Raw genomic sequence first — 11,285 nt, forward strand, 5'->3', positions numbered from 1 at the left:
ACACACACACACACACATGAGTTTTGGAGTGAGCAGTTCAAAACTCACAATAGAAAGTATATGACATCATGACAGTTAGAAACGAAGTTAGCTGGTGGGAGGAAAAGTGGGTCTGAGAACAGGAAGCCAGAGGGAATAGGAAAAGGTAGGTAATATCCAGATCAGAAAGCTGCTGGCAAGGCCCAGGTCATGCTTTGCTGATGAGGACTGGGAAAAAGGAATTAGTGGGAGTATCAGAACATTTGCTTTCCAGGTCTCCACACTGTACTCCAAGCGTCAATGTCCAAAATCTTTGATATGTTTGGAGGACACCTGCCACCTACGTATTTGCCCCTGTAATAATGACAACAGAGCCTCAGATTCATGTCACACTATAATTTTCAAAGTGCCTTTATGGACTCTGGCTCATTTAGTGTCTTCTAGCTGCAGGCACATGACAACCTGTTGGCTAATAGGAACCAGGTCAGCAGTTACCAGAGAGTTGGGCCTTTGTAGCTGGTGCCAGGTCTGAGCTCTCCCTGTCCTCAGCCTGCCAGAGGCAGGCCAGCATCTGGCCTCAGTTTCTGTGGAGAACCAGAGGCTGTGACTGTGGGCAGCACACTTACCTGTCAGTGGAATTCAGCAGCGTGTCCCCAGGGTCCTGGGGAGTGTCAGCTGAGTGCATGAGTGAGTTTACCCCCCACATATGCATGCGTACATACATTGCGCACACACACACACACTGGGCACACTATCCAGCACGTATTCAGCTATTGGGTCGTCGGGAAAGTCATGACGCATTTTTGCTTTGAAAAACATAGAAAAAGACGTCATGACTTTCCCAACAACCCGACAGATGGTGCCTTCTCCTTGTCCTCTATGCTCTTCTCTACCTCACCATCCTGTACATTCAGTTACCTTTGTCAGAAATATTATCTCAAACTTGGAAGTAGGCCAGAAAGATTCTTTCAGTCAGTGCTTGTACCTTTGATTTTCTATTGACTGGGCTATTTTATAGTTCTGTAGGAATAGTGATTAACTTGTTGATTTTTATCCATTTGAGATGTAAATAATTTCTATCTGGTGGAAGAGATAACCTCAAAGCTTACAGTTTATGGCCCAGTAGGACATTAACTATTTTGTATCTTACCCAGCAATCTTCTTCTAACATCCCTTCATTAAATTGCCTAAAGTAGCCAGCTTCTCAAGTGCAGTGAATCGGTTTTACCATCTCATTGTTCGCGTCATTATTTGATGGATTGACGAAAATTCTGACGTGTTCATTTTATATTTGCATTAGGATCATGATTTCACCTTTTTGAACATTATAAATCACCACCATGATTCATAAATTCTTTCCCTTTTGTTCTTTTTTTTGTTCTCTTAAAGATTGCTTCTTTTTGAACTACTTCCTACAGTAGTATAGAGCTTAGCTATCGAGTATGGGAGCCACCAGTCATTAGTAGCTATTGAGCACTTCAAATGTGGCTAGTCTGAATTGAGATGTGCTGTTAAGTATAATGTATACACCAGATTTCAAATGCTTAGTAGAAAAAACAGAGCATAAAATATCTCATTAATAATTTTTATAAGGATTACTTGTTAACAATGATAATTTGAATACATTAGGTTAAATAAAGTATATTACAAATTAATTTCACCTGTTTATCTTTACACTTTTCTTTATATCTACTAGAAAACTTAAAACTACATATGTGGCATACGTTTGTGGCTTAAATTATTTTCCTATTGGATAGCCTTGGGATAGAGCCTTAGGCTTAATGTATTATTACCTATCCCAGGGGTATTTATAACTGAAGTAATAATTTTTTCTTAAAGCTAAAGAATAAATCTTGAATTATAATATTATTGATGGAAGAGAGAATTTGGAAGATAAATCAGCCAAGTAATAAACCATGCACTCCTAAAGCTAGTCTTGTTTGGAATGTTAAGCAGATGTTAAGTAAGGTTGTTGTGGGATTTAGATGACTTAGTACACTAAAAGTGCTTACATTGGTGGTGGTGGTGGTGTTGTTGCTGTTGTTATCTGGACTTTGATTCTGACTCTGGGAATGTTGAACAAAACAAGTCATTGGATTCATAACGTGGCATCTGCCTTCCATCCTTCAATTCATAACAGACTCCTTCCCTCATGTCATTTGAATAGAGCGGCAGCTGCTGACTCAAGAGCCCCAGGGAAAGGGTGATTGTCTTTCCCTTGGCATAGACACCCCCGAGGACAAGACTACTGAGTTAATAATCGATTTCACTCCCCTGCAGGCGCTTCCCTGCCCACAGCCTGTTTGTGAGGGCAGGAAGATGGGCCAGGCTTGCTGGACTCATTTATAATTCGTTTCCTTGAATAATTTTGAGCTAGGAGGACAGACGGCAGTGAACACAGTCAGTTAGAAAGCTCGAACACTGCCTGAGTGTCTCATCACTTTAGACATAAAATATCACCCACAAACCCGGGCAGCTCTGTGTCTGTAGCCCTGCCACTGCTCTCATCAAGAAGTGGGATCTATGTCCCCAAAGCCCTCCTCACACCTCCTACCCTGCTGTGACTCAGCCTTTAGTTGTGTTCTGTTTTTTTCTGCAGCCTCTGAACACATTGTTCATGCACCTCTTTGTGGCTGTGAATGAGTATTCTGTTGGCTGCTGCAAAGAGATTATTCGGTGAGTGGCCGGGGTCTTGAAGACAGTGACTTGGGGGGCTGGCAGCAGTACTGTAGACAAGACACATTAATGCCAAAATGACACGAAAGAGACCATGTGGATACAGTTTTCCCTTTGTGCCAGGACCCCCAAGAATACCAAAAATCACGGATGCTCAAGTTCCTTATATAGAATGGCATGGTATTTGCATATAACCTACTCACATCCTCCCATATACTTTACATCATCTCTACACTACTTATAATTCCTAATACAATGTAAATGCTATGTAAATAGTTATACTGTATTGTTTAGGGAATAATGACAAGAAAAAAAAGTCTGTTCATGTTCAGTACAGAGACAACCATCGTAGACCTAACTATAATACATAGTATACACTAGCAACAATATAAGAGTTTTTAAAAATATTTTCAACTTGTGGTTGGTTGAATCTGTGAATACAGAACCTATGGATACAGAGGAATGACTATCATTTTAAAATATTTTTAAAGGACATGAAATTCTTTGAGGTGTTAAATTTGCTTCTAACTTACGGCTACATTAAAGCATTTACTTTGAATAGCAGTGATGTTTCTGAAAAAAATAATCTATTTCTTTGAGTTGATGCTGTCTGTTCAGCACACATCTTTAACTGCCACTGTTAGAGGCGAACAGGTAGTGCAGTTATTTTAAAAATGTATTTGTTGGGGGGAAGTAGTGGAAAAGTAAAGAGTCGCAGGCTTGGAGAGTTCTAAAAATAGTTTTCTGCAATCTTATCTTTAGAAATGTTTATTAACGTGACAGACTGCAGAGCATCCTGAATAATATGGTGCATCGAAATATGATCATCGGGACTGCCAGGTGATGGCGCTGAGCCTCTGACAGCCTGCACAGACATTTGAGGGTGATGGCCTCAGCTTTCAAGTCACTTTGTAATGTCACACCAGGCCATCCAGATGCCAGGTCAAAGGTTAATATTAGCAGAAATCTGGTGTGCTGCATGAACATGGCACCCTTTATTCTCTCAGCTTCCATGGAACAGATAGAAAAGGGGCTGTTTAGAATCCAAGGAAATGTAGAGAAGAAAAATAAATTGTCTTGAAGATGTTCTTGCCTTTGCAGGCAGAAAACAAAGGAGTGCATGTGGTCATATGAACACCTCATTTTTTTAGTGAAGGCATTTGTCTCAATCAGGTGCCAGCTAATGAGACTGCTTGGTTATTAACACCCATCCTCTCTTTCCCTTGCCAGGACCGTGTATAAGGCAGTGCCAGAACTGCACTTCATCTTTCTCATAGTGCCATCCTACGTAAGCCTAGGTAAGGTTTACTCAACTACCTCCTGCCCCCAGAAGCTAGTACAGGACCTTCATGCTTAAAATGGTGCTTCCAGAAATGGGAAATAAGAATGGTCTCCAGGTCCTAACTGTATAATGTGCCTATTTGATTACAGCAATTAAAACACCATTTAGAATGGAAACTACATTTAATTCTGAAGTTTTAAAGTTATTCCTTGGTAAAAAGAGGCCACATTTCTTTGTCTCTGTGATTTAGGCTCGACTCTCATAACTGTGTTTGACCTAGTGGGGAACATTCCGAGTCTGACATATGACGAGGACTTTGCTGTGCACATATGTAACAGGCACAGCCATTACCCTCAGCTGCACATTCGTAAAGCCAGGTAAGGTTGAAGCACTGCCTTTTATTACCTAAGCTGTACCCTGGCAGTTACCTTATGAAGAGTTTTTAAATGGCCAGTTCTTACTATAAGTGGTTATAGCTTGGATTAAATTGTTTTATAATACCCATAAGCATTACTTCATTTGAAGATGTGTAGAGTTCCTCTTGATGACATAATTTGCAGGACTAAATATCTGATGAAACTCATTTGGTGCTATGTGGTCAGGAAAGTCATGTATTTGCTACTTATGTGTTTCTGAAAACACACAGTCCTTGATCCCACACTGAGTGAAAGAACTTTCAAACAAAACAACTTAAAAATGATCTACCTGTTTAGTTTTCCCAGTAAAGTCCACCTATTTTCTGACATTCAGTGGATGAGGATTCTATTGACCCCAAAGAGGAGTTTTTCAAGTTGAAGGTCTTTACTATCAGTGGCCGACATGACATGCCCCGAAGTTCAGCAGTCATAAGCAGATGGTTGTGACAGATTCTATTTACCAAAGGTGGCTACAACACCATCTTCCACCCCTGAAGCTCTCCTACATTGTGGCCTTGCCACTCCTTTCATCAAGAAGTAGGATCTGTGTCCCCTCTTTATCTAGGTGGATTGTGACTTTTTAAACCCACACCGCATGGTAGAAGGGATGCTCTGTAATTTGTGAGTCTAGAAAGGTTCTGCCTGATTCTCTTGGAACTCTTGCCCTGGAGAAAATGAGGGGAGGAAATCTTACTGCCCTGAGACCACTATGCCAGACAGGGCACATGTTGGCACCAGCGTTGACAGCCTCAGAGGCGCTTCCACTGACAGCATTGACTGTCAGCTGTGTGAGTAAGCCATCATGGATGTCTAGCCAAGGAGGACTGCTCTGTATCTGCAGCTCAGCCAACATCTGACAGCAGCTGCATGAGAGACCCCAAGCAAGGACTGCCCAGCTGAGTTCCCCCAGATTTTTGACTCACAAAGTTGCGAGCAAACTAGAATGGCTATTTTGAAATAAGAGTGCATATGAAATCATTTTACAAGGGTAATTGCTTGGTTTTATCAGTGAAGAATAAATTGTATCTTTTTGGATCAGCCATTACCATATTTGATAAGTGTTGGATTTCTTTAGAAAGTGTTGAATTTAAATTTTAAAAGCATGAGAGCCTACAATTTACCAGACATGTAGTATTAGGGTATAATTTTAAGAATTTGTAATAATGACATCAGATAGGTGTAGATTCTAATCTTGGTTCTACTATTAACCAGGTGGGTTAACTTAAAAAAGCAACTTGCCTCTATTGGCCTCAGTTTCTTCTCTGTCAATGAGTATAAGCATATTGTTGACTGCATGGGATTGTTGCAATGATTGGATGAGCTGATGAAAGTCAAGTACTTAGCACACATCCAGTCACATGTAACTGCCAAGGAAATAAATATTATTATTATTATTATTATTATTATTATTATTATTATTATCAGAGTTAACTGGGGAAGAGAGACCCATATATGATAAACTGTAATGTTGTATAGCTTGGAAAAGGGAAAAATAGGGATGAAGACAGCTTCATACACATCCTCCCCTCCCCTCAAAAAAGTCTACATGTCCATTAACTGGTAAATGTAGTTTACACTTACAAACTGTGATATATCCATGTAATAGATGCTACTCAACAACTACTTATTACACAATATCATGGATCACTCTTAGAAACTTTATGCTGAGTGAAAAAAACCAGACATAGAATTAAAGGCCATATACTGTTGATTACACTTTTATGATGTATAAAACAGCCAATTCTAATCTAGAGATAGAAATCAGAAATAAGTGGAGAGAGAAGGTCCAAGATGGTGGAATAGGTAAATGCTATGTTTGCCATCTCCCATGATCACATTATAATTACAACTGGATTATAGAACAATCAACCTTGAGAATCATCGGGAAGATTAACTGAACAGGACTCCTATAACTAAGGATATAAAAAAGAGGTTACATCGAGACTGGTAGGAGGGGCAGAGACACAAAATGTGCTGACCCCAAACCCACAGGTAATGTTTGAGCACTGGAAGGAATACCTCAGTGGTTGAGGTCTCCTTTGAAGAATGACAGGTCCCAGCCCTACACAAGGGTCCTGTGTTGGGAACAGGAGTACCCACAACAACTGGAAGTGAAAATCAGCAAAGATTTCATCTGTCCATCCTGGTGAGATGGAAGGTGGCTGGAAACCCAGACATCTTCTTTAAGGGCCTGTGCACAGAGTCACTCACTTGCAAGCTCTTACCCTGGGTGGTGGGAGTGGCAAGAACTTGAGGGGTGCCAGAGACATACAGGGAGATACTGAGTTGTGTGGCTTGAGGGTGAGGGCTAGAGGGGCAACTGCCACTATCCCTGTGTGAAGCCTACTTCATATATAGCCTATAAGAGGGCGCCACCTTACCTGTGCTGAACACTCCCCTGTAGGGCCAAATCTGAGACCGCATTGGTTGGGTAAAATCTGTGTGCGCGCAACATGATGATGCCCTGGGACCCCGTCCTGCTCAACTAGTGCAACAGAACTGAGGGCACTCTCGGTTCCTAGACAGCAAGCCCTGCGCCACAAGTGGCTGAAGCTTTCTATAGCAGCAGACAGCATGCAGCAGCCTGGGAAACTCTTGGTAGAGAACGATCAGCCCCAGCTTGTGCTGCAGCCTTTCTTGGGCAGCCCTTGGGGATCTACAGGCCTGAGGTGGGTGGTGGCTGGCTGTAGTGTTCTCTCGGCATTTAGTGGGGTGGCCAGAGGGTCAGCAATAGTGCAAGAACTGAATTAACTTTGTAAAAATCACTGGCCACACCCCACCACTCCCTAGGACCCTGCCCCACCCAACTCAGGTGGCATTGCTAGGGGCACTGTCAACACCAGGTCAACCAGCCTGGCTGCACACTTAAGGAGGCTCAGTAGCTGAAACTCACGGGCAGGAGACAAGTAGCAGTAGGTCTAGGGGGGCCCTGGGCTGTATGCTAAGCTGCCCCAGGCCTGAGACTGGTGGCAGTCAGTCTTGGTTCACAGCAAGGCCATGCCAACATACTTCCAGGTCAAGTGCAGGCAGCAACCAACAGCGTATAGCTTTGTAGCTCCCACCAGGCAGCCCTGGGTCAGTCACAGGCAAAGCTGAAATTGGCCTTCACAGGAGCCCCTCCCAAGAGACACCAGAAACAATACACCCAAAGGCCAACCTCAGACACACCAAGGTACTATCCAATTAGCCCCACATGTGACACACCCAAAGGGTGGTCTCAACAGACATAAGAGCCCACTGGGGCAAATCACCCTCTGAGGGGTCAGCCTCACACAGCAGCACATATGCTATGTAGGTAGCCAAACCTAAGAATCAGTCTCCCTGAGAGTCAGTCCCACCCATTGATGCACCAAAAGCAATCAAGGCTTAATTATAACAGAATATGCACAAGGGACACTCCTGAAACATGCACACAGGTGATCAGGGAGACTGCAGCGCTGGACACCTACTACATAAGGCAACTTGGCAAAGACTGAGAGACATATGAGATCTACCCAATACATACAAACAAACACAGAGAGGCAGCCAGAATGAGGAAAAATTGGAACATGTCCCAAATAAAAGAACAGGAAAAAACTCCAGAAAAAGAACTAAATGAAATGGAGGCAACCAACCTACCAGTGACAGAGTTTAAAACACTGGTTATAAGAATGCTTAAGGAACTTAGAACTTCAACAAAGAGATAGTAAGAAGGACATAGAAACCATAAAAAAGAACCAGTCATAAATGAATATAATAACTGAAATGAAGAATACACTAGAAGGAATCAACAGTAGATTAGATGAAGCAGAGGATCAATTCAGCAATTTGGAAGATAAGGCAGCAGAAAACGCCCATTCAAGACAACAAAAAGACAAAACAATAAAACAAAAATAAATGTAGTTTAAGGGACCTCTGAGACAACATCAAGTGTAACAACTCACATCATTGGATTACCAGAAGGAGAAGAGAGGGAACAAGGGATTGAGAACTAATTTGTAGAAATAATGACTGGAAACTTTTGTAACCTGGTGAAGGAAATAGACATAAAAGGCCAGGAAGTGCAGAGAGTCCCAAACAAGATGAATTCAAAGAGGCCCACACCAAGACAAATCATAATTAAAATGGTAAAGGTTAAAGACAAAGAGAGAATCATAAAATCACTAAGGAAAAGACAACTTGTTACTTACAAGGGAGCTTCCATAAGACTGTCAGCTGATTTCTCATGAGAAACTTTGCAGGCCAGAAGGGAGTAGCAGGAAATATTTAAAGTGATAAAAAGCAAGTTCCTACAACCAAGACTACTCTACCCAGCAAGGCTATCATTTAAAATTGAAGGAGAGATAAAGAGCTTTTGAGACAAGAAAAAGCTAAAGGAATTCATTACCACGAAGCCAATATTACAAGAAACATTAAAGGGACTTCTTTAAGAAGAAGAAGAAGGGGAAAACAAACAAACAGAAGATCAAGATATGAGTAATAAAATGACAATTATGTACCTATCAATAATCATTTTAAATGTAAATGCATTAAATGCTCCAATCAAAGACATAGGGTAGCAGAATGGACAAGAAAACTAGACCTATACATATGCTGTCTATAGGAGACCCACCTCAGGTTGAAAGACACACATACTGAAAGTAATGGGATGGAAAAAGATATTTCATGCAAATGGAAACAAACAAACAAAAAAATCTGGGGTAGCAATACTTATATCAGACAAAATAGACTTTAAAATGAAGACTATAATAAGAGACAAAGAAGGACATTATATAATGATAAAGGGATTGATCTAACAAGAGGATATAACCCTAGTAAACATCTATGCATCTGAACTAAACATCTGAGCACCTAAATACTATTGTATATAAAACAAATATTGACTGATATAAAGGGAGAGATTGACAGTAACACAATCATAGTAGGGGACTTTAGCACCCCATTGACACCAATGGACAGAACTTCCAGAGAGAAAATCAACAAGGAAACAGTGACCTGAAATGACACATTAGACCAGATGGGTTTAATTGATATTTTTAGAGCATTTCATCCCAAAGCAGCGGAACATACATTCTTTTCAAGTGCACATGGAACATTTTGCAAGATAGGCCACATGTTGGCACAAAACAAGTCTCAGAAAGTTAAGAAGATTGAAATTATATCAAGTGTCTTCTCTGACCACAATGGTATGAAACTAGAAATCAATACAAGAAAAAAAATGAAAAACACAGAAACACATGAAGGTAAATAACATGCTACTAAACAATAAATGGATTAACAATGAAATCAAGGAAGAAATCAAAAGATACCTTGAGACAAAAGAAAATGAAAACACAATGACCCCAAACCTGAGACACAGCAAAAGCAGCCCTAAGTGGGAAATTCATAGCAATACAGGTCTAAGTCAAGAAACAAGAAAAATCTCAAACAAGGTAACTTTATAGCTAAAGGAACTGGGGGAAAAAACACAAAAACAAACAAAAACAAACAAAACGAAACAAAGAAAACCACCCAACAAAGCCCAAAGTGTGTACAAGGAAGGAAATAATAAAGATCAGAGTGGAAATAAATGAAATAGAGGCTAAAAAAACAATACAAAAGATGAATGACACATTAAAAAGATCATACACCACGATCAAGTGGGATTCATTCCTGGTATGCAAGGTTGGTTCAATATCTGCAAATCAATTAACGTAATACAGCACATTAACAAAATGGAAAATAAAAATCATATGATCATATCAATAGATACAGAAAAAGCATTTGACAAAATCCAGCAGCCATTTATGATCAAAACTCTTAGAAAAGTGGGAATAGTGGGATCATATCTCAACGTAATAAAGGCCACATATGATAAGCCCACAGCAAACATAGTACTCAATGGGGAAAGGCTAAAAGCTTCCCCCTTAAAATCAGAAACAAGACAAGGCTGCCCACTTTCACCACTTCTATTCAACATAGTTCTGGAAGTTCTGGCCACAGACAAGAAAATGAAATAAAAGGCATCCAAATCAGTAAGGAGGAAGTAAAATTGTCGTTATATGCAGATGACATGATACTATATATAGAAAATCCCAAAGACTCCACCAAAAAGCTGTTAGAACTGATAAATGAATTTAGTAAAGTAGCAGGATACAAAATTAGCATTCAGAAACCAGTTGCATTTGTTTACAACAATAATAAACTATCAGAAGAAATCAGGAACTCAATCCCATTTACAATTACTTCAAAAACAATAAAATACCTAGGAATAAATTTAACCAAAGTAAAATACCTGTACTCAGAAAATGGTAAGACGCTGAAGAGAGAAATCAAAGAAGATACAAATAAATGGAAATACATACCATGTTCATGGACAGGAAGAATTAATATAGTTAAAATGTCAATACTACGTAAGGCAATATATAGATTCAATGCAATTCCTATCAAACTACCAAGAAAATTTTCCCAGAAATAGAACATAATCCTAAAATTTATATGGAGCCATAAAAGACCCCGAATAGCCACAGAAATCTTGAGAAATAAGAACAAAGTGGGATGTATCACGCTAGCGACATCAAATCATATTACAAGTCTGCAGTAATCAAAACTGTATGGTTCTGGCATAAAAACAGACACATAGACCAATGGAACAGAATAAAGAGCCCAGAAATAAACCCATCCATATACGGTCATTTAATCTATGACAATGGAAGCAAGAATTTACGTTGGAGTAAAGATAGTCTATTTAATAAATGGTGCTTGGAAAATTGGACTGTCACTTCTAAAAAATGAAAATGGACCATCTACTTACACCATATATGAGAACAAATTCAAAATGGATTAAAGACTTTTAATGTTAAGACCTGAAACCATAAAACTCCTTGAAGAAAACATAGGGAGTAAATTTGCAGATATTACCCTCAGTAATATTTTTACTGAGATATCCCCTTGGGCAAGGGAAATAAAAGAAA

The 11,285-nt window shown here is 39.9% G+C and overlaps 1 protein-coding gene across 1 annotated transcript in view; it reads left to right on the plus strand.

The window, feature by feature from the left end:
* The window catches only part of CFAP61 (cilia and flagella associated protein 61), a 323,912-nt gene that overhangs the window by 16,822 nt on the left and 295,805 nt on the right, over positions 1 to 11,285 (plus strand). Inside the window, exons 4-6 of the mRNA XM_019653120.1 lie at positions 2,579 to 2,655; positions 3,886 to 3,953; positions 4,188 to 4,314. Coding sequence (XP_019508665.1) covers positions 2,579 to 2,655; positions 3,886 to 3,953; positions 4,188 to 4,314 — 272 coding nt within the window. The remainder of the gene's footprint in view (positions 1 to 2,578; positions 2,656 to 3,885; positions 3,954 to 4,187; positions 4,315 to 11,285) is intronic.

This window comes from Hipposideros armiger, unplaced genomic scaffold (genome assembly GCF_001890085.2).
Source record: "Hipposideros armiger isolate ML-2016 unplaced genomic scaffold, ASM189008v1 scaffold_195, whole genome shotgun sequence".
NCBI classification, from domain to species: domain Eukaryota; kingdom Metazoa; phylum Chordata; class Mammalia; order Chiroptera; family Hipposideridae; genus Hipposideros; species Hipposideros armiger.